Source organism: Pinus tabuliformis, chromosome J, assembly GCF_031772625.1.
Source record: "Pinus tabuliformis cultivar Carrire ecotype Pingquan chromosome J, CPIR1, whole genome shotgun sequence".
Taxonomy (NCBI): Eukaryota; Viridiplantae; Streptophyta; class Pinopsida; order Pinales; family Pinaceae; genus Pinus; species Pinus tabuliformis.
In genome coordinates, this window is record NC_142295.1 from 824,837,511 (window position 1) to 824,862,196 (window position 24,686).

The following is a 24,686-nucleotide window of genomic DNA, read 5'->3' on the forward strand; positions in this document are numbered from 1 at the left end:
TTGCTAAATAGAAGCCTTTCTTCACTAGTCTCACTATTTTCATCTGCCATAAGGGCTTGAATCATATTTTCTAAAGATTGTGATGGAATATTTGCTTAGTGTAATGATGTTATCCAATTTGAAGGGTAAGATGTTTAATAAAATGGTCTTGGCCCCATCTTCTTCTATTTTTACTAGTGTTGTGAAAATCGCGATAATATCGCGATAAAATGAAATAATCGCGATTTTTTCACTTTCCCGATAAAATCGCGATAAATATACGAAATTATTGCTGGAATTTTTTTTGCCGATTTTTATTGAAATTATCGCGATAATTTCGATTTTATCGCGATAAAAATGGAAAAAATCGCGGGGCTTCGCGGCAGCGAGGTTTTATAACGTGTTTTTGGTTTTTTGTTATGAATTCATTTGGACAGTCGCGCGCGGAGGGCAGAGAAGAGCTGGAGACCAAGCTGGAGAGGGTTTTTCGCTGAATCTAAGTGCTTAGAGGAGAAAATCAAGAGGAGACCACCGATTTCTCCATAGAAACGGTATGTGGATTAATTTTTTTTTGTTTTCATTGTTTAAAAACATTGTTTTTGGTTGGGTAACTTGGTATGGGCACCATTTTTCTTTTGTTTTCATTGTTTTTAAAGATTTTTTTGTATTTCTTCATTGTTTTTGGTTGGGTAACTTGGTATGACTATGGGAACCAATTTTTTTTTTTTTTGTTTTCATTGTTTTTAAATATTGTTTATGTATTTTTCATTGTTTTTGCCATTTGGTTGGGTAACTTGGGTTTGGAATGGTTGGGTAACTTGTGTTTGAAACTTTGAACTTTGGAATGGTTGTTTTAGGTTGGGTAACTTGGATTTTCAATGTACAATGTTAAAAATTAAAAATTAAAATACTAAATTGTAAATTTGTAACTTGTAATTTTGTAAATGCTAAATTGTAATCCTTATTTTCCCATAGGTTCACAACTGCACCAAAACACCATTCAAGAGTCAAGACTTCAAGTTTGCAACTTCAAAGTTCAAAAACAAACATGCCAAGGAAATTGGATCCTTTCTGGGAATATGGTGTACCTGATTCTCCGAATGATAGACTAAACTTGAGTTGCAAGTTGTGTGGCCACCCTATGTCCCGGGGGGGTGTACAGGTTGAAGTTTCACCTTGCAAAAATCCCTGGAAAAGATGTGGGGCCTTGTACAAATACAAATCCTGAACTTATCCAAAGAGCCATGAGAGCATTGGAAGAATTAGAGCAAACTAGAGAGGCCAAAGAAGAACTCAAAAGGCAACTAAAAAGGTCAGCTGAAGGAAGTGGGCCAAGTGGCACTGGTTCTACTGCAGCATCAACCAATCCGGTAGCTGCCACATCATTTTTTGTTCCTCGAACCACACCTGGTTCACAGCCATCTATCGGTTCAATGCTAAAAAGAACTGAGAAAGAACAAGCTGACAAGTTGCTGGCAAAATTTCTCCTCTGGAGTGATATTCCTTTCAGCATTGTAAGGAATAATCCATTTTTCCAACCTATTGTTGATGCTATTGCCAGTGTTGGCCCAGGGTACAAAATCCCTTCTTATCATGATTTCAGAGGCCGAATTCTTCAAAATGAAAAGCGTGACTGCACCCAAAGATTGGAGGAATTTAGGGCATCATGGGCACAAACAGGATGCACTGTTATGTCAGATGGTTGGACTGACCAAAAGGGGAGAACCCTTATAAACTTCTTGGTTAGTTGTCCCAAGGGGACTATGTTTATCAAATCTGTTGATGCATCTGCACAAATCAAAGATGCAAGAACTTTATGTGATTTGCTGGGTGTGTTTATTTTGGAGGTGGGTGAACAACATGTTGTCCAAGTCATAACGGATAATGCTGCAAATTATGTTGCTGTTGGTAGGATGCTTATGGACAGGCATCCTACTTTATTTTGGACACCTTGTGCTGCCCATTGTATTGATTTGATGTTAGAGGACATAGGGAAAATTCCCTTTGTCAAAGATATTGTTGATTCATCCAAAATCATTACAAAATTTATATATAACCATACATCTGTTCTTAGCTTGATGAGAAGATTCACCAACAACAAAGAGTTGGTGTACCCCGCCATTACACGGTTTGCCACCAGTTTCATATCTCTTCAATCCCTCTTGAATTCTATGTGGGATGTGAAGAGAATGTTTCTTTCAGAGGAGTGACGTGCTTTGCCAATGAGCCGCAAACCAGAAGGAGAGGCTGTATGCAAACTAGTTTGATACCAGGAAGACTTCTGGGCGGAAGTGCAGGAGGTGTGCGCCGTTACTGAACCTTTGGTAAAGGTTCTTCGGTTGGTTGATGGTGAGAAGCCCACAATGGGCTATTTGTATGAGGCCATGGACAGGGCCAAAGAAGCCATTCGGGCCTACTATGATGGTAAGGGAGATGATGGGTTTCAGAGACAACTCCTCCTATGGGGAGTGATTGATGAGCGATGGAACAACACACTCCATCGTCCCATTCATGTTGCTGGGCTTTTCCTGAACCCTGCATTTTCTTACGCATGTGGGTTTGATTTTGATGCTGAGATCATGGATGGATTCTTATCCTGTGTCCAGAAGATGGTGCGATCTCCAGAACAACGTATAGAGATCTCTAAACAAATTGAGACATATAGGATGGCAGGTGGCACATTTGGCTTTGAGATGGTTGTCACTGATAGGATGATTAAAATGCCAGGTATTTTTTAGTTTGTAACTTTGTTTCAAATTTCATTGTCTCTTCAAATTCCATTTTTTTCTTATGTTTATTTAAAATTTTATTTGTAATTTTGTTGTAGATGCATGGTGGAAAATGTATGGTGGCAGGGTACCCCTTCTGCAAAAGCTTGCCATTCGCATCCTCAGCCAAACATGTAGCTCCTCAGGATGTGAGCGCAACTGGAGTGTATTTGAAAAAATACACAACAAGAAGCGCAACAGGTTAACACTTAAACATTTAAAATATTGCAAATTTCCAAATAAATTTTTGAATTCATTAAACAATATTTTTTTTATAATTATTAATTATTATTTCATGATCTTTGTACAGGTTGGAGTCCCAGCGACTTAATGACATGGTCTATGTCTACTACAATCTTCGATTGTGGGTGAGGCAACTTGAGAGGACACCTGATGTGGATGCCATCTCATTGGATGGGATTGACACCACTGCTGCATGGAGGGTTGAGGCCGAGAGGCCTCTCATGGAGTCTGCTGATGATTGGTTAGTGCAGGATGTAGTGGAGGGGGAGGAGGAGCAGGAGGTGGAGGAGGAGGAACAGGAGGAGGAGGTGACACCACCTGCCCGGGCTACCACTGCCACCAGTAGAGGACGTGGTCTACCTCCTATAGCTCCTACTTCTAGTTCTTCAGCTTCTAGAGCACATCAGACTCCACTGCCATCTCCACCAGCACGGGCACCAACAGCTACATCTAAAGGGAAAGGGAAAGCTATGGCATTTTCCCGCAAGAGGGGCAGAGGAAATCAATAGGATTAGACTTTAGTTATTTTCTTCATTTTATTGTATATGACATTATGACATGATGAGATACATTATCATATTTTTTGTTGATATTTTGAGGCTGAGTTGGGACTCAGGAGTCAGGACTTACTATTCAGGACATGTTTCAATGTTATGCGTGATTTTAGCACTAGAAATGATATTAAACATCTTATATATTAGTTCTTTTATCATATTTATGTGTCAATGTATTTATTTTATGTTGTAGATGGTTTAGATATAAAAAAATTGAAAAAAAATGAAAAAAAAATGATTTTTTTTTGTACCAAACGATTATTTCCCAATAATTTCCGATAATTTCCCAATAATTCCGATTTTTTGCCGATTTTTTCCTCGCGCCGATATTATCCCGATAATGATTAATGCAACATTGATTTTTACACCTACTTTTTCCCACTATTGTGTTAATACCTTGAATGCATTAATATGATTGGGCACAGATTCATGTTTACTCATTTGAATGCAAATAATTGTTTCTTTAATAGAAACTTCACTTTATAATTTTTTGACCCAAACAACCCATACTACCTGTGAGATTTTTGACAAATCTAGATGGAGTTACATGAGTGCCTGATATTGCTAGACTAATATTTGATTTTGGTTTGTTATCTCTTATTATCCATTCATCTAATCTTGTGTGAATTCTGTGTTTGTTCCCCTAACAATACTCCATATTTTACATTAAATGTAGTTGCTTTTTAATTTTTCACTGTAATGTCCCCAATTAAATTAATTTTGCTAAGATGAATTTCTAGTTTTGCGATTGGGTGTTGGGAAATATTTTGGCATGTAAACTTAGGAAAAGTGGGTTGAGGGAGCTCCCACTTATTTTTTGGAGAGATGGAGGCCACCAACATTAGAGAAAAGGAAAGATTAAATTTGTAATGGGATGTGGGAGCCACCCAAAAAGGGGAATTCGAACCCCTGAGGAAAATCAAATTGCTAAGGGAAGGAGGTCAAAATATCGGATGGAGGGACCCACATGAGGAGGCAAGAATAAATTATAAATAGAAGGAGAATAGAAGCTATTAGGGTCTTTTGTTCACTCATCTATTTCCTTTTGTTGCTCACGCTGTCTAGCTGGGTCACAAGTGCTACTCAACACAGAGTTCTCCAAGGGGAGAATTCACCCTTCTTTCGGTGGACGCCAAGGGCCACCCTAGGAAGGCAAGCTATTGCTACTTTGGTGAGAGGGTTGTGGAGTATTGCAACACATTTCAGCAGATTCCTTTAGCCAATTCGTACCACTCATCTCAGTTAACTTCCGAGGGTATTTTATGCCAGGGGCAAATCAATGGAGTTGCTTGAGGGAGAGCTTAGCCTTTGAGGAAATTTTTGGAGCTGGAGGTGATTGCTATTGAGGGAAAATCATTTATCTTCCTAGGGCCTACGCAGGGGTCCATTGGACAACGTTTTTGTGGACCTGGGTTTAGCTATCTTGTGCCGGGATTTGATGTAAAACCTCTCCCCTACATCCACAAAAATAAGGAGAGTTTGCAGCAGATAGAGCCACTGGGAATGTAATCTCTACTCGGGAGGGTGTACCACCAATTTTGGGTAATTTCAGGAGGTCGGAATTAGCCCGAAACATTTATGGGTTTTGATGGTTAAGGGTCAAGGAGTTGGCTCCTAATTTTGCAGAATTTTTGGGGATGCTTTGGTGCTCCAAACAACAAAATTATTTGGTAGCCAGTGGGGAGGAGAGAAATGGAATTTTGGGTCGCAGATGGTCGGTAGAAATTGCCAAAAGCCTTTCTAGGTTTTTCTAGGTTTTTGACGAGGATCTCAAAAATAATTTGGTAGAATTTTCTGGGCATATTTGAGGGTCATACAGGGGTCCCAACTTAGCCAGTAGTGTATTTCTTCAAGGTCCAGTGCAGTCATTCGCTGGGGAGCTTCCTCCATTGTTTGGGTAGCTGATATTCATCCACCTGGGGCTTGTAGCTTGTTCTAAGCAAGCCCAGGTGCACTCACTTCAATCTATTTTGTACTCCTTTAACTTTATAATAAAATTGGCCTATTTTGGCATGTTTCTGGCTCATTTATGGTTCTATGATCTGTGTACATTTTATTTGTGTTGGATTTGTTGCATTCGCTTGATTATCACTGTTAATTTTCCATTCAGAACATTACAGTGGTATCAGAGCATGATTTTGGCCTAGATGTGGGTAACCAGTAAGATCATGGAAGATTTAGGTATGTAGGCGCAGTGATTGGTGAAAACGTAGACAAACCCATGGCTCAAGGGAAATTTAGTATGCAGGAATTCTAGGGTGGAATTCGTTGGAACGATGAGAGGTTGACCCAGTTGAGGAGGGTGACAGACCAAACCCATCCTCATCCTTTAACACAGACTGTGGGGGTGCAACCATCTACACCATGTGGGGTAAGTCGATAGACTCAGGACACCAGATCTCCTCGAAAGGAGGATGCAAGCCAGGGACAGTTAGAGTGTGAGTCCAGGGGGCGCTTTTGTTGGTGGTGACCTGGCTATATATATCAGGAGCTTGAGGAGGAGGTTGAGCATGAGGTTGAGGGCACACTAGATTGTAGGGAGCACGTAGATACACCTAGTGTGACGCAGGAGTCATCCTCATTGGAGACTTCCTTGACCACTATGGTTGATATCTTAGTGGAGAGAGTAGAGCATACATCAGTAGTGCCATCCGTTGATGAGGTGACCGGGGGCGTGTCTAGGTTTTTGGGTGATAGCACCACACTGCAAATGGGGGAGGTGCTAGGAGATGTATCCCCCCTTGATGGGGCACCAAGAGTTATAGAAGTATTAGATGATGGTCGTCCATAGCAGTTCCTTCAGTTTCAAGCTGACCTTCTAGCATTAAAAAGGAAGGTCGCGTTAGTGCGAGAGACTATTCTGCAGTCGAACGAGGAGCTGGAGGGCATGAGAGCGGTTTGTACTGATTCCACGACCAAATTGACTCACGTTGGGGAGCGGTTGGATTCCCTATTAGTGCAGCTAGAGTGCACGTTGGAGCATCAGAGTTGCCCTCTTCAGGCGTACATAGATGGGGTTGGCAGCATTGTTAGGTTACCTTTTCCCGTTGGAGAGAGAGAGACAGAGCTACCTAGTCAGACTTCATTTGTTGACCAGGATAGCGAGATGAGATGACCTGAGTTGCACAGAGTGCAACATTTGCATGTTGGGGTTGTTCTATGTGCAGGAGTTCGTGCATTCGATCTCTCTCTTGGGGTTGGATGGTGAGAGATTCTGAGTTGGTACTCAGTGGAGTGGGCTATGGAGATGGTAGTGGACCCGGGTGTAGCTCAGCAGGAGTTTCCAGGCATTGGGGATGTCAAAAGCCCAGACTGGCATTGGGATCCGGGAGGGACCACCTATCATTTCCCAGGTATACTAGTTGACTACGACCTGGATGATATAGTTGACCTAACAGCTGAGCATGCACATTCGCTAGGGGAGTTTTGGTCAGTACCAGTGGCCAACTAGTTTGTGGGCAGACTCCTTGGGTTGTCTTGGTATGATGGTTGTGCATGGGATCACAGGATGATCAACATACTATGGCAAGAGTTTGTCGGAGGTGGCATTGGTAGGCCACCAGACAGTGCCTTGTATGGAGTTGGGGATTCCTCACACTTGCGTGGAGCACGAAGGACACAAAGGAGCAGAGCAAGGGTGACGTCGCTACTGGTACCTAGAGAGATTCACTTCTTGGGCCCCTCAGGGAGGATTTGGAGGGGAGATCCACTCATCGGGGAGTATGGTGATGTGACGGTGGAGGTGATGATACTGGTTGGGTGTGTGCCGATGCATATGGATATAGCTTTAGGCCATCGCATCACAGGATGGGTAGGAGCATCTAGTGAGGAGTAGTGGTCTCCAGTTGGGCATGGAGACACATGGGGGTGTGCTGTAGTATGTTGGATTGCGTTGTGGAGTGGGAGTGCCTCACATCGCATTGAGTACATGCAAGGAGTGACAGGGGCAGTGACATAGGCAAGGACACAAGACAATACAGGATGGTATGGCCATAGCCGGGGGTATCCAATGGTGTAAGGGATAGGTTGCGACGTACAGTGGCATGTCGAGGAGTGCGGTGATACTAGGTGGTATGTAATGGCAGATGATGCGACGCAGCGGGCGCTTGGAGCGTTACCTCCAAGGAGACTTATGGACAGGGGCAGTAGGTGTACCATTGGATGCAACTCACCTAGGATCGATGAGGACATGGTTGAGCATCTGGTGACACCATGTTTAGCGGAGACAAGGCTTCGAGGGGGTTGTCAGCAAATCCGAGGCGGAGAGAGGGTCATCCATAGGGTTACTCTTCGTTTCCTTGCGGACTCTCGATCATACCCTTGGGGACCTACCCAACCATCATCCTCTAGTGTTGCTTACATTTGTAGAGCATTTTGTTGTTGCCCCATGATGCTCTTCGTTCAAGCGGCAGGACTGGGAGGCCCAACCTAGGCAGTTGGGTGAGGCCCTGCAGGTCATGGGTGGAGAGGAGACTCTCCAGATGAGACATTTGATGGACACACGAGCTGATGGATACAGGCTTAGGGATTAGGTGGCTAATTACCGAGGTAGCATATGTTCCACCCTTGGGCTCACACTTGGGGAGGTGATTGTAAGGGAGCTGCATGATGCACTTTTGGCGAGACAGTATGAGGCGCTACAGGAGCCTGAGGGACAGTGGATGGTAGACTTCGTCTACAGGAGGGTGCCCAGACTTCGTGCTATGTCCAGGCGTATCCTCAGGAGTTGGGATAGCGTATTTCACTGTATGGGCTGGCAGGAGCATGGTAGATTGGCATTCTTGGAACAGGTTCTTAGCACTTGGGGTCCACCTATGGGAGACATACAGGGGTCAGATATGAGGGTCGGATGGGTTCTAGCAGGTAACAGTGCTACGCAGTGGCAACCCATGGGGAGTGGGAGTTGTGAGCTCCCAGTATGGTTAAGGGATCCAGGGATCCAGTTCCCAAGATAATCACTCCACTTATCGTTGGGCAATGGGCAGGGTTATAATGGAGGGTGATCCCAACTATATAATAAAATTGGTCCATTTTGGCATGTTTCTGGCTCATTTCTTGTTCTCTGATCTCTGTACATTTTTATTGTGTTGGATTTGTTGCATTAGCTTGATTATCACTATTGATTTTCCATCGGAACGTTACCTTCACTTATGAAAGTTCTCGCTGTTAAGTTTTTAGAAGGTCACTAGCTCATTGTACACTTTTCCATTTTTAGAAATGATCTCTTTGGACTGGAGAAAGATTAGAATAAAAATCCAAACCTTTTTATATTTTTTGTCATCTTAGGACCTCTTCCTCTCACTTTCTGTTGACTCCTCTCCAACTCAAAGGGGGCTTCCCTAAGGATAGGATTGCTAAGGCTACGGAGTGGAGGCTTAAGGTGATTTTGTGAAGAGTTAGCTTAAGCAAAACAAATAGTTGTACTAAAATGGAAAATGAGTGGTCTGAGAAAGGAGTATGAAGGTAGAAACCCGGGGAATACTTTTGCAAAGTTTAAAAATAATAAAATTAATATTTTGAAGTTGAGATCTTTTATATATTTATATATAGTGAATTAATTCTTCAATACACATAAAATAACTGTGACTAAAAAATAATGATTTTAAACAGTCGACAAAAAATACACACTTTACATATAGATACAATTAAAAAAATTACATATTTCAGGACATTTTTGCTAAAAATAACAGGTTAAATAAATGATTTTTATGGAAAAATTGAGTTAAAAGAGTTGGACAAATAACAAATTTTATGAAAATTTCATGAATTTTCTATGTAAACTATTTTTTTAACCAAAACAAAGATTCACAAAATTTTAGTAAAAATAACAAAAAAAAAGTTTGAAAAAATTAAAACATACAAATAAAGAAAAAACAATAAAATTGAAAAAAAGACATTAATAAAAAATGTTAAAAAATGGAAAATTAATTAAAAAACATTAAAATATAAATAAAAAGTGGAAAACATAAAAAAAATAAAAATAATAAAAAATTAGAAAAACAAAAAATAATAGAAAATTTAAATTAACTAGGAAAAACTGAATTAAAAAAGTTGGAAAAATAACAAATTTTATGAAAATGTCTTGAATTTTCTATCTAAAGATGATGATTTTTTTTTACCAAAAAAATTCACAAAATTTAAGTAAAAATAACAAAAAAGGGTTAAAAAATTAAAACAATCAAATAAAATAACAATAAAATTGAAAAAAAAAATCATTAAAAGAAGACATTAAAAAAACCTTAATAAAAAACATTACCTTAAAAAAACATTAAAATAAAAAATGGAAAACATAAAAAAAAATAAAAAATTAAATGGGTAAAGGGCATTAAATTTTTTAAATTTTAATGAGATTTTTTTTTTTAACAATTTTTTCTTAATTTTTTTTTAAACGATTTTTTGTTTTAATAATTTTAATTTGTTATAATTGTTTTTATTGATTTTTTTTTAATAATTTTAATTTGGTATAATTGTTTTTGTTTAATTTTGTTATATTTATTTTATTTTTTTATGAATTTTTAAAATTTGTTTTTAACTCTTTTTAAATATATGTTTGTTTTTTTATTGGTTTATTTTTTAATTATTCAATTTTCTTTTATTTATTTATTTTTTATTTTTTTAGTGAAAAAAATTTAAAATTCTTTCTTAAAATTGTGTTTTTTTTTTTCATTGCTTTTTATTTACTTTTTGTCTAAATTTTAATTTTTTTGAGTTAATTTTATTTTTTTTAACTATTTTTGTGCTTGATTTTTTTTTGCGTGTTCTTTATATATTTTTATATGTTTGAGTTCTTTTGGGTCATTTTTATTTTTTTAACGTTTTAACATAGTTTTTTATTGCTTAGTTATTATACTTTTTGTTTTTTTGTTATTGTTTTTCTTTTTCTTCTACTTTTTGTTTTGTATTATAGTTTTCATTTTTTTTTGTAGAGTCTGTGTTGATCCTCGACTTGCAACTTGACCCCATTATATGTCAATTTAATAGTTGATTTTAATATTTTCGTTGTAATAGATCAAGTCTATCCTCACAGTGTGTCAATTTCATGGTTGATTTTTAAGTTTTCATTGCAATGGGTCGAAGTCACCTACACTGCGCGCTAATATGATGGTTGGTTTTTAAATTTTTGTTGCAATGTCTTAAGTTTTCTTAGGATAATATTTTTTCTTTTGTAAGCTTGGTGGGACTATATCTTCATCATGTCCAATATATCACCCTGATCAGGGTGGAAAATTGAACCGGTGACTTCACATCAACGAGTGCCTTAACAAAGCACCTGATCACTATCTATCCAAGACCCTGTAGACCTAGGGTAATATTTTAAAATAACTATACTTTTAGCATTTAGAAAATAAATTACTCTTGGTATAATGACTCTTCATTCAGGGGTTCATTTTTGAAGTTTTTTTTAGTCATAATTTTCTATAATGCCATAGATGAAATATATTGAAAAATTAAGGTTTTTTGTAGTCGTAATATTTGATTTTAATTCCATGGTTGAAAAATTGTCAAAACTTTAAGGGTTTTTTGAGTATGATATTTTATCTTTAATACTATGGTTGAAAATATTATAAGTATTTTATCTTTAATGCCATGGCTGAAAATTGTTGGAATTAAGGCTTGTCAGAGACATGATATTTTATCTTTAATGTCATGCTTGAAAATTAGTGGAATTTTAAGGTTTTTCGGAGTCTTGATATTTTATCTTTAATGCCATTGCTAAAAAAGGTTGAAAATTTACATAAAAAAAAATTTATTCTAACATCAACAGTTTTCATTTTCAGGGTGTTTTTTGCACTAAAAATATTGGTTTTCACTGACACTTATAAAAAATGTTGAAAATTTACCCTGAAAAAAAAGTGTTGTTGTAACATCAACACTTTTCGGTTTCGGGCTTCTTTTTCATGTTTTTTTGTTATAGTTCTCGATTTGAGGTAATAGTTCTCATTTGATTAGTAACTTTGTTCACAATAGAAAAACTCTAGATAACTGTAACATTCCATGCATTAGACATTAAATGAAAATCTTCAACAACAAATCTTACTTACAAGATGAAATGCATGAATAATCCTTCATTGATCCAAGATAACTTCTCCAAAGTCAAGAAAATAGCTCCAACATGTGAAGTACATTCCATAGATCACATCTTGCCAAGATACAAGAGGCTGAAATTCTCCTGATAGAAACCAAAATGTCCAAATAGTGATGATGAGAAATGCAATAGTCCCCCTCTATTTATATGAAGAGGAATAGTTAATTAGCTTAAAAGCCCTGAGAAAAATAAGTAAAATCATATTGGTTACCCACTTTTCGGTGGGTAACATGACTTATTAAGATTCGTTGAGTGTTTCTTGTTAGCTTTGTGATTAATCTAGGAGTATAATTGTGTTTATATATATATAAAAGTCTATAAAATAAATAATAATTAATCTTCCTACAAGCATAGAAATAAATATATTTGAAATAAAGACTATGTACCTTGAGGTATTAGCGGAGAAATTCATATATAAATATTTCTTGTTAGCTTTGAAATTCATCTGGAAATATACTTGTGTTTATATATATATATATATAGATGAAAATATACTTGTGTTTATATATATATTCATGTGGAAATTATCTTTATGTTTCATATGAGGAATATATATGTTTCTATCCTAAAGGAACTATTCATTCTCAACAACAACACTTGAAGCCATTACATCAAAGGAATTGAACATAGATGAAGATATATATATATATATATATATATATATATATATATATATATACACGCCATGAAATAAACAATAATTCATCTTCGTAAAAGCATAGAAATAAATATGTTTGAAATAAAGGCTTTGTAGCCGGAAGTATTTAGTGGAGATGTTGATATATAAATATCTACCAAACAAGCCTAGTGGGTTAGTTCAGTTTATTCAAACAAACTGTTGCAAGGCAGGGTTTGCCATGAGGCTTTTGGTTTTATCTTGGCAGAGTTTCGTTGGGTTATTTCCTGCTATTATGGTTTGCTGTTGAGTGCCCTCCATTCGGATATTGTAGTGAAGAAGGGGGATCTTGTGTGTTTTTCTTTGAAAAAATAAATATCTGCCAACACCATCTGAATTCTTCTAGACATATATACAAACATTTTCATACATATGAGTATAAGCATATGTAGTTGTCATGGGTGTATGACCTTGTAGTAATATTTTCACATGTATTTTCACTAGTTGTGTATGTGAGAAGGTATATATTATCTGAATATAACCACTAATCTTTTGAATATTCGCAACAAGTATATGAACTAACAAGATGTATTCTACTTCAATTGTTCAGGTATTTGATTACATCCTCAATGATAAGCTACGCTATAATGTGGGAGAGGCAACACATTACTCAGACTTATCGATGATTGTATTGGGGCTGATTGTAGAAAGCGTTTCTGGATTGTCACTTGATGTGTTCGTGTCTAAAGAGATTTTTGAGAGAGTAAGATCCCCTCTTTTAAATTCCATGATAAGCAGTGAGAAAGATGATTTATATATGTAATTTTTGTAAGAGGCTACAATTTTCCTTCCCTATTTTAGAAAACTATCCAAAAATTCCTTAATTTTATGTACGAGATGGTTCTACTTTTTAGATTTGTACTAACTTGCATTAAATTATCTTACAACTTCCTTTTTTACATAAAATTTGCATCTATATGGAATTGTGTTGTTTCAACAATCAAAGTTGTTTGACCTCGAGACACTCCTGTGTATAAAATGTCACTGTAGGGGTCATCTCATGAATAGAAAGGCCTACCCTCCCCATATTATTTGCACGTGCCAAAAATGGGGTATTCATATTTCGACTATTTTCTAGAGTCTATGCAATATTGACCTAGCATAAATATATTGTTTTGTGGAATCATAGTTTGTTGCTTGATACATTGGATGATAGACAATGGTTGCCTTGACCATTGGCCACATACGTTCATTTATTGCCATTTGATTCATGTGTAATGCTTGCTCCTTAAATTTCATTGCATGCAAAAAGGGTGAATAGAACTTTCACAAGTTGGATGTATACATGTTCCAATTTGTGAGCGACAATAATATTTATCACAATCTTTTCTTTTGCTTCTAGATAAAGTAGTGACACAACTGGAGGGGAATGATTCCCTTGTATTCTCATATTTCTTTGGTTATACAATTCCGTTTAAAAAGATACTCCTATTTTTACCACTGACAGGAAATGGTGTTTTTCATGGTTATTTGCCCTTATTTTCCTTATTTGAGTGCATGATTATGAATTGATGGAAAAATGAGATGGTAATTTTATTGTTTTTGTTCTTGAAATGTGTGTATGGGCAAGATTGCATTGCTTTCAATACCTTAATGCACAAGGAATCATCTAAGGACTGAGGCAGATTTACTGTCTACCATGAACAATAATCGTACTCTTTTATGGTGCACTCCACATACATGTCATCACCATGATTACATTGCATATAATAGGCATATGGTGATACATCTTACCTAAGTGCATGTACAATCACCAAAACTGATATACATCAAAGATTGAAATAATACATGGTTTGCGAGCCTCAAGGTTGCATGAATGCCATGACATAAAATGCCACAGAGTTAAAGACAAGTTCATCATAAATTGCTCTAACTCCACCCAACTTCCATTCCAATCTTACTTCATGCGGGAAATAGCCTTAGAGTCCTATGACAATGTGATATCCCTTTCCAATCCATGGAAACATGAAAGGGGTTGGACTCATAGCCTATCTAGATTCCATGGGCTATTGACAAAAAATAAGGAGGTCACTAGAATAAAATAAATAATAATTAAATAATTAAATAATTAAATAAAGATGGTAAAATTCACTTTAGGAAAAATAAAGTGACTCATGGTTTTTGCTTACCATCCATGGCTTTTGGAGGAGGAAAATATTATTAAATGGAAAAGGAGACTCAAGGAGATAAGTGGGAAATTATTTGTGAATTTACAAGAGCTCATGTAGCTTATTGAGGGAGAGACCATCGATCTTTTTTAGTTTCAGTGTTGAGATATACACTCTAGCTGGTGGCGGTTGGTTTCGGTGGTTGTAAAGCCATTCTAGCCCATTATTTGTGATCTTGCAAGATATTGAATTGATCCATCAGAGGTAGATTTGTCTGCCAATCCATCAAGGGTCAATTTGTCAGCCCAAGGAGTGGGCTGAAATTATTGTGCTAAGGAGATCGATTCAACTGGAAGGAGGCCAAGTTGTGCATCTTGCTGAAGATAAATTGTTGTATTCCAGAGGGCCAAGATTTCTATTCATAGGAGAAGGACAAACTATTGCATTTCAGAGGTCGAATTTGGTTGTAACAATAGGGGGTCGAATGGCTATCATCCTTTTTAGAAATTGAGTGATTTATTTGTGGAGGAACGATGTCACTGGTGGCTAAGTTATCATTTCAAATGGGCTGATTTGTATCTTGATTACGGAGGCCGACTTGGGGCTGAAAGAATCTTATTTAAGAGGGCTGAACTAAGAAACCCTTGAGGGACGAATTACTCTTCCTCATAAGGTTCAATTGCTCATCACAAGAGGGATGAGCTGCCACAAATCGTAGGGGCCAAAATTATCTTGCAAAGGTGGTCTACTTTGAATCCTTAGGTCGAATTGCATCAGCTAGAGAAGCCAAGTTGAGAAGGGCAGGAACAATTGCTTTCAGAGGGTTGAATTAATAAGTTGTTGTGGAGGTCGAACTGCATTTTCCCACAAGTTTCGTCTCAATTAATTAATGTAAAGTCACTTCCAGTCTTATTAATAAAATCAAGTTCGGTTTGCAATGTTTTCCTTTTAAATTTCTGGATTGTGCATTTGTGAAATTTATTGAGTACTATAAATTTCATGGTGTGATTTTTTTTATGTTTTCGGAAAAATTCCATGATATATTTCCTTGGGTATGATTCTCTAGAAATTTAGCGAAATAAATAAATAGAGATATTATAGTGGTATCCGAGTTGAACATCTTGACAGCGTGAAAGGGTTACCACATTTGATGATTCCAGGGATTGAGGGTTTGTAACTTATAGGAGGAAGAAGAAGGAAAAGGAGAATCCCTACCTAGAACCGGAGGAAGAAGATGGAAGAATGGGGGATTGCGAGGATCAACCCTGGTAAAGCCTCAAGCACCTTCTAAATGATTTAGTTAAAGGACAACAAGAGATGGCCAGAGGACAACGTGAGATGGCCTAAGCCATGAAAATCATCACTCAGTCCTTGGAGAACCTTCATGGGAGTCAATCCAACAATGGACCAAAAGGTTCACATAGAAACTATAGCTTGTTCCACCTGCATACAAGAGATTCCCGATCATGAGTCTCAAACCCCTCGGGTTGTTCCAAACTTGTGGACCTGCTACATGAGGGGAATGGTCCCTTTGTAATATTTTTCTTCGGTACATCTCAGACATGTACCTTCATGCTCTTCTTGAATTTAGGCATCCCTATCACCATCTGACTCACATTGGGTAGGGCCCGCAGACCTTCAGTGCTATAGAAGAGATGTGTCAATCGACATGGTCCCTAGTGGACTTTCTGCAACTTGATACAAATTGCCAACCTCGAACTCATGAGTAAAAGCATCTTTGAAAATTCCATTTTCAAAGACGTACCTTACCATCAATGAATGCCACCCTGAAACCTTTGATTTCCATTGGCGAAATGGACACCGGGTTCTTCTTGAGATCATGTACATAAAGAAATTTGTAAATGAATTGTGTTACCCTTATTCAATTGAGGGGTAACATTCAATACACCCTTTCCGGGATAGGTGGCATTGACTCCAAGTATAATCCCATGATTGTTTCCATCTCTACCAAATTAGAGAGGGCACCCTTCTATCCAATGAAGTACCTTGAAGCACTACAATTAATAAGCCAGATTCCCAAAGAGTCTGGAGGAGAGGGCCAATATAAGATAATACTTCTTTATCTTACCAAAAACAACATTTGATTCTTCATACCTGGGTTCCTTGCTATCTTTGAAGAGTCGACCATTTCCTTGATGACCTGCATTACCTGTCATTCCTCCGATCATTGAAGATGTCCTTGGAATGATTGTTATCATTCTCAAGCGACGTGTGCCTACCATTCGGACACTCCTTCGCATAATGGCCGAACTTATTGCAAGGCATCTGCCTTTCCTTCCACCCTTAGATCTGGACTTCCCATTGAAGTGATCTTAAGGTAGGCCATCAAAAGCTTTCGCTGCACCATTCTGATAATGTTCTCTGCTTCGATTTCACCCTTGGTGAATCTGAAGAGGGATGAAGAACCCATTGAGCCTTTTTGTCCTTTCCAACTATCTTCGGTGATTGTTCTTTCACTCTTGCTTGGGCTTTGTCTTCACCTAAGCTCTGATACCATGTTAATTTTTAGGTATGTTCTATTCTGATAGCAAATTTACCTCAATTTTCCATATTAGCTCAATATCAATTCCAAATTAGCAATCACATTTAACATGATAGTAAAATGTAGATAGAACATAAACACAAATCGCAGAAGACAAGTCAAGACAAGAGGACACAAGATGTGGCGCTAGCCAGGGACAAACCCTAATGTGGGGAAACCCTTGATCAATTCTTCTTATATGTTTTTCAATAGTTCATCAGAGAGAGAGAGATAGTACATATGCATCAGTCTAAATAAGAGTAGAGATCTTCTCTAAGAAGATAGCATATGAGGTAGCTAATCTGAGCTAAGTTGAAGGCATACCACTTCCACTGATTCAAGGTGACTCCATCACCATGCTGCTCCTCACTGTGCTGCAACTCATTGTGCCGCACTCAATCATCATGTTGGACCTCATTACCATGCTGCACACATCATACTGCTGTACCTTATCATCATGCTACACCTCCTTGTGCTGCATCATTAAGCTGTACCTTATCATCATACTGCACCCACCAGTGCTGCCTCATACTATACCTCACTGTGCCCATCATGTTGCATCTCATTGTGGCTTTTATTATCTTTCTGCATTGGATGGTAGATGGGGCAACCTTCATCAAGGATTGTTTAGGGTCTCTGTTTGCTGCATTGAATGGCATATAGGGCAGCCTTCATTATTCAAGACAGTCCTATCTAACAGTCATCAAAACAATCCTTGACTATGGTGTTATGGCCTGCGGCCTAACACACAGTCTTCCTGTAGCTTCCAGGCAGCACAAATATGATCCTTGATCCTCCAATGATACCTCAACAGATCTGATCCTAAGCTCCCCTAACTCTGCCCTCCTAAACAACCTCACGGTCTTCCTGAAATAGCTTCAGAACAACCTTATTTCTCCACACTGAATACTCCTTCTTGCTGCAGTTGTCATGCTGTTCCTTAAGGGCAGATTCAAGCCCAATGCATGGACTTGTCACCCTCAAACAGTTGCTGCACCCTCCAGCAAACCCTCCTTGCCTCGGCCTCCTCCAATCAGTCATTTTGTCCTCTAACCGTACCCCTGAAATAGCCCTCAAATCTCCACGCTGTCCAGTCCTCTCCTTGCTGCAGCTAGGGCTTCCATTTGGACAACAAATTAGGGCCTTTTGACTGTGGATGGATGACCTTAGATTAGGTCTCTCTAGACTGCGAATAGAGCTTTCTTGCGGCAGCGTATTAGGGCTTCTTTAGGCAGTGTATAGGAGCCTCTTTAGACTATGTATAAGAGCCTCTTTACTGCGGCCAGATCTCCTCACAAGACAGCTGCTAGGGCTTCTTATATCTGCGGCCAGATCTCCTTCATGACTGCGTCTAGGGCTTCATGACTGTGGCTAGGGCTTCCTTATGACAGCGGCTAGGGCACATTTAGATCAGCATTGTAGGTCTCTTCTAGACCTGCGTTTAGGGCTTCATCCTCTTAGATTTCTCTTGCCACTAAAACCCAAAACAAGTGGAGAGAAACCAAGAGTGAAGTGTGTGTCTAAATGACTATCAAGTCACCTCCTTTTATACTAAAACGTTGAGCACAAGTGGGGGTTATTTGGTTGCTGGCTGACCTTGACGAATTGTCCCATAACACAAATAAATTCATATCTCCTTGAATACTTATCGGAATCGGATGATCTTTAGATCAATCCTACACCTCTCGATGAGAGGAATCCAAGAAAAATATCAGCTGCCATAAATAAGATGACCCACATGGAGTTTGGCCCTAGTTTCCAATTTTAACAACCACAGAACCAAAATCGGGGTTTCCCATGAAATATTATCCCTGATGCCAAATGGTCAGTAAAAGAGATCCCACGGGAGTAGAATCCAAGGTTAATATCCAAAAATGGGTCTAGGGGACAAGAGCACAGACCTAGCCCATTCTTTTCGTCGAATTCCCCCCATTAATCCATGGCCAGAAGTGTCCATGATAAGCAAACTACAATACTCAATTACCAAATGACAAGGCATACCTTTAGTTTTGGGAGGTTGACCTTCAAACATACAATCATGACTGATGGGTGAGGGACCGCATGGCTGGCTCAGGTGGCAGAGAAGTGGCACAACGAGCTAGTTGGTGGCTGCAAGGGGTTACTGGCTGCTGGCTGAGGACCATCTTGGAGAAAAATTTTCTCCTAGGGATATCACCCACAAAATGGTGGGTAACATCTTGCTCCAACTGGGATGTGATCTTTCGAAGAAGTGGACGAAGCTACTCGAATGGGAGGTCACGAGAAATCCAACAATCTCTTGGTTATCGTATCTGTTTTCTGCACATATAAGAGAGGAAGAACACGGGGCAGCATTCTTTTGCTGCGTCTCATGATCACACATGCTTAATATTAGGCCATAAAATCTGCAGAAAAATAAAATATGCAAATTTTAATTTAGATGCATCTAATCGACCATGAGAGATATGATATGATGATAGTTCTGATGAGAAAATGTGCATGCAATGCATCCTATCCTAACATGCATATAGTAAGGCTAATACTAAGTGTAATCATATAGCCAGTGCACCAACATATCATCACATACATATACATATTCCTGCCAACATGATTACTCATGTAACAACTCCCAAATCGAATGTGGACATAGTCACATGGCAGATGAAGTGGGTGGGAGGTGAGAAAACATGATCTCCATTCAAGGTAAAGGGAAGTCCTAGGAGAAAGAAAATAGGTCGATCTAGAGGTCTCGGGCTTTCCTTCTAAGTACACAATGGTGGAATGAAAGATCACTCTCAAGAACTCCTCATCACAATCATTGCTTGTAATATCATGCTTTGAAGATGTCACACGGTTGTGATGAGAGGGGAACGAAGGGTGAGAGAAAGGAGTGCAACAAATGGGTTGCTCAATGTGATGGTCACATCGGAGAGGGGAGGTCATGGAGTGATCAAAACCCTGCGGGTGAGTCAAAGGGGATAAGGTATATTCAATGAAGGGTTCTTCCTTGACACCATATTCAAAAAGGGGGAAAGGGGCATGGTCACTTGAGGTCATAGCAAAAGGGACGAGGGACTTACTTGAGGAAGACTCAAGATGATGAACAAGAGGGAAAAGCAAAGGGGAGGGTGAAGTGTCATATTCGATGGTTTTTCCTTCCCCATAAGCTCAAGGCTCAAACGATTTGAATATATAATCATGAGGTGGGTAGGTAGGAGCCTCATTGATTTCCTTATAAGCATCAAAGATTGGGTTTTCATCAAAAGGAGAATCAATCACTTTCAACTGTCCTTCTTCATGCAAGGGAAAATAATAATTCTCCTTTCCAAGGGTATCGATGGGTATGTCATCACAAGTAATGCCCGGGATAAAGGGAAAACCAATCTCAACCTCATCTTCTTTGTCAGTATCATAAATGGGAGCATAATGAAATTGAGGCCCAACAATCTCCCATTTCTCCTTTTCAATGCGGAAATAATCTCCAATGTCATCCTCCAAGGAGCTCATGGGATCACCTTCCTCAAGGTTCTCAAAAGGAGAGTCATCTTGAGTGATACCCTTGAGAGAGGTAAGGTCAGTCTTGGCCTTACTTTCCATAGCCTCATTCTCTTAAACACATGCTCTCAAAACCATATTGGCCATCTTGCAACCCCAACGAGGACTTATCTTCCTGCTCATCGCCAAGATCCTCAAGGTCATCTTCATCTTGGTTGGTTGACAAGCGGGACCTCTCTTCTTCTCTCTTCTCTTGAAGAATAACGGCTAAGGTATTTGTTACATGATTTTGGTAATATGCTTCTAAGAGGAGAGCATTAGTAGGGTTCTCTTTATATTCACATTTCATCTTATGAAGCTTCACCTCTTCATCATATAACGGGAGAATACTTCATTAGAATTACATTACCTTACTAACCCCCTACATTACTTACTATATTCATCCATTCTTTCTTGCGTGATTTGGAGGCTTTCAGGATCCAACTCTTCGTCATCCTCAGAGGAGATGTGTTAATTTTAGGTATGTTCTATGCTTAGAGCAATTTATTTCAATTTTCACAGTTAGCTCAATATCTTTTCCAGATTAGCCATCACATTAGCATACTAGTAAATTGTAGATAGAACATAAACATAAATTGCAGAAGATAAGAGAACACAAAATGTGGCGCTAGCCAGGGACAAACCCCAATGTGGGGAAACCCTTGATCAATTCTTCTTATATGTTCTTCAATAGTTCGGCACAGAGAGAGAGAGATAGTACATATACAACATAAGTCAACACTTTGACTTATCTAAATAAGAGCATAGATCATCTCTAAGTAGATGATACATGAGGTAGCTGAACTTAGTTGAAGACATGCTGCTTCAATTGATTCTCCAAGGTGACTTCATCACCATGCTGCACCTATCATTATGATGCTCCTCATCATCATGCTGCACCTCACTGTGTTGCACCATGCTGCACCCATCATCATTGTGCTGCATCTCATCATGCTTCATTTAATCATGACTGTACCCATCATTGTACTGTTGTACTATGCTGAGCTATGCTATGCATCGCTGCTCCATGTACTTGCTGCACCAAGTACCATTGCTGTCCCAAGTACCATTGTTGCATCATGATTGTTGCACCATGTACTATTGCTCCACCATGAACCATTGTTGCACCAAGTACCATTATTGTCCCAAGTACCATTGCTGCACTATGATTGCTGCACCATGTACTTGCTGTCCCATGTATCCACCATGAACCATTGTTGCACCATGTAGTTGCTGTCCCATGTATTATAGCTCCACCATGAACCATTGCTGCTATGTCCAGCTACCAATTTGGCTCCCACAGGCTGCCCAACAGTCTGATCCAAACTGACCCAAAGAATGGACCCAACGCACATCACAACTGCTGCTCTAAGATTGTTGTACACCACTGTTTGCATTGCTGTGCCTGCACTTCTGGTTAGGGCTTGTACCACTTCCCTTAACCCAACACGCAGTCAACAAGACTAGCCCTCAAGGTCTGCGGCCTGCCTTGGAGAGGCTCCTCCCATGCCACGTTGTCCTCTAAAGGGGCTGTCCACCTCAACACAACCCTAGAACTCCAACAGCTTGCTATGGCCTGCGGCCTAGCTTGCTATAGCTTTCGGCCTCCTCCAAAACGTGTCCAAACAATGACCCAATTGCCAACGTTAAGCTCCTCCTCTACTCGGCCTAGCAGCCTGCCCTCTCGGCCCTCCTTCCAACAATCTGGTCACCTGAAATGACCTTTGTTTAGGATATCATAGACCTGTGGCTAGGGCAGGATAGACCTGTGGCTAGGGAAGGATAGACCTGCGTTAATGGCAGCGTGTGTAGGCCTTCTCCACCGTGTTATATGTCCATGCTTGGACTGTGGCTAGACATCCTTTAGGCAACGTATAGAAGCAACAATATTCTCTCTAGGACTACGGGTCGACTACCCTTTAGGATTGTGGCTAGGGCAGCTTGATTAGCCTCCTTTCCTCCTACGTCTAGGGCTTCATCCTCCTAGATTTCTCTTCTACTAAAACCCAAAGCGAGTGGAGAGAAATCAAGAGTGAAGTGTGTGCAAATGACTCTCAAGTCACTTCCTTTTATACTAAAACGTTGAGCACATGTGGGTGTTATTTGGTTGTTGGCCGACCTTGATGAATTGTCCCATTACACAAATAAATTCATATCTTCATGAATACTTATTGGAATCGGATGATCTTTAGATCGACCCTACACCTCTCAATGAGAGGGATCCAAGAAAAATATCAGTTGCCTTAAATAAGATGACCCACATGGAGTTTGGCCCTAGTTGCCAATTTTAACAAGATGTCTTTCACTTCACTGTTATTGGCCCCCAAATCCATAACTAGTATTTTCTCATCATCCTCATTTTCTTGGTCATCCTGGTCATCCAAATCCTCATCTGGTAATGAGCCATATTTTTCTTTGATCTTGTGAGACAAGGAATTAAATGCACCAATATAATAGGCAAGCCCCAAGAAGAGATAATTTGTGGGCCCTTCTTCATACTCTTGCCTTATGCTGTCAAGGTTTGACGTGCTCCTGCTATAAAAATTGAGTATGAAGTCCTCGTTCTCGTGCTATATCAGATGATCACAAAGCACAGACCACGAATCCAGTCTTTTCCATAGGTCTTGTTCTTCTTCGAGGCTAATGTCGTGGATACTTTCTTTAACTATTTTTCATGATCTTGCATATAATGCCAAAATGGAGTCACCGGGGTGAATTATAATGCCTTCACAAATGCTTGCTTCACCCTACAAGGATTGATTTTGAAGTTCAATCTTGAACTAGGACTTCGTTCCTCCAATGGAGTCACCAATAATGATATATCAATAATGTCGTATGGGGAACAAAGCACACGTTTCGTGTCCCCGGTAGCGGCGCCAAAATGTTACTGCTCAAACTAGTAGGGGACCTAAAGAGGATCCCTAAAGGAGGCAAATGCTAGACCAAGGGCAACAAATGGAGACTTAGCCCACTGTCACCTCAGCTAAGGCTCCCTACTATTTACAAACTTTCACCGATGGGAGGAGACCCGATATATATGGAGTCACAAATGAAGGATAAATCGACAAATGGATATAGAGTGACCCAAATAATCCCTTTCTAGAAGAGTTTGAAGAATGGAGCTTGCTTGCTTTCTAAGCAAGGTACAATGTCTTCTAGGAGAAGGATGGGAGGATTTGAGGGTTAGGCTTAGGGAATATGACTTGTGAGAGAGTTTCCCAATCCCTGAAATCCTTATTGAAATTGGTATCCTGGATGGTTCTTGAAGAATTGTCTTTTCAAAGGAATGGGACCACATGGGACCAAGTGGACCTAGCCTAGGTTAGGAGGTAAGAGTTTAGCAACCAACGATATTCTTAACCCAGACAGGAAGGGGGAAAGGATCAAAGAAAGGATTTTCACTTAAAGGTGTTGATTTGATCCTATGAGGCACTAGCCTTGGGGATACCAGGGCAAAGTTTGATCTTGGAGCTAGGGCTTGGCTTTTCTCACAACTCCACCGTCAGAATGGCTTCAAAATTGGAGGAGGCCTTGAGGAGACACCAACGTAGGGGATGCTAGGAGATCAAACTTTTTGGAGGGCTATTTTGTCGGGAAAATGATGCCCTAGGTGACCCAACCTAGCTAGACCTAGGAAAAAGTGAAAAGAATTGATTTATGGTGACCACCTCTTGGTAGATTAGTGCCTTAGTCTTGGGAGAATGGAAGCTATGATAAATATGAATGAGGACTTCGTTTCTTAGTCAAGGAGGCCTTAATACTACTTCACTAGCCTTCTAGGGCCAAGGGAAGCAACCTTGCAGCTTTTACACTTCGAATTGTAAAAGGAGATGGCTTATCAAGATCAATTCATTGGTGGAATTATTCGTAGGAAATTTCATTCAAATTGCATTGCCCATATATTGAGAGATGCTATATAGGGACAAAATTCCACAATTTAAGCAATAAATGAATGCAACAATTAGCCCTAAAAATAACGAAAATCCCAATCCGACATATATGAAAAAGTAAAACAAGAATAACATTAAAAGCATGTACTTACATGTAATAGAACATATCCAACCATCCACATTTTGATAATAGAGAAGCTCCAAGACAAGATAAACCAAATCCACACATCAAAACTCATCCATAAAGCTCCAATTCATCCTCCAAGAAAATGTGCGAAATTGTCAAGAGAGAGAAAAGATGCAATCCAAAGTGATAGTGAGCAAATG

At 39.2% G+C, this 24,686-nt stretch overlaps 2 protein-coding genes across 4 annotated transcripts in view; both read left to right on the forward strand.

Annotated features, from left to right (window-relative positions):
* Nucleotides 1-24,686, forward strand: part of LOC149229251 (uncharacterized) — a 311,772-nt gene that overhangs the window by 1,723 nt on the left and 285,363 nt on the right. For all 3 annotated transcript variants that reach the window (XM_089378538.1, XM_089378540.1, XM_089378541.1), the window contains exon 2: nucleotides 12,857-13,009. In XM_089378538.1, coding sequence (XP_089234664.1) covers nucleotides 12,857-13,009 — 153 coding nt within the window. The remainder of the gene's footprint in view (nucleotides 1-12,856; nucleotides 13,010-24,686) is intronic.
* Nucleotides 2,316-3,671, forward strand: LOC149229252 (uncharacterized). Its single transcript, XM_089375797.1, has 2 exons — nucleotides 2,316-2,948; nucleotides 3,058-3,671. The coding sequence occupies exons 1-2, from the start codon at nucleotides 2,821-2,823 to the stop codon at nucleotides 3,497-3,499; spliced, it is 570 nt and encodes a 189-aa protein (XP_089231923.1). The 5' UTR covers nucleotides 2,316-2,820; the 3' UTR covers nucleotides 3,500-3,671.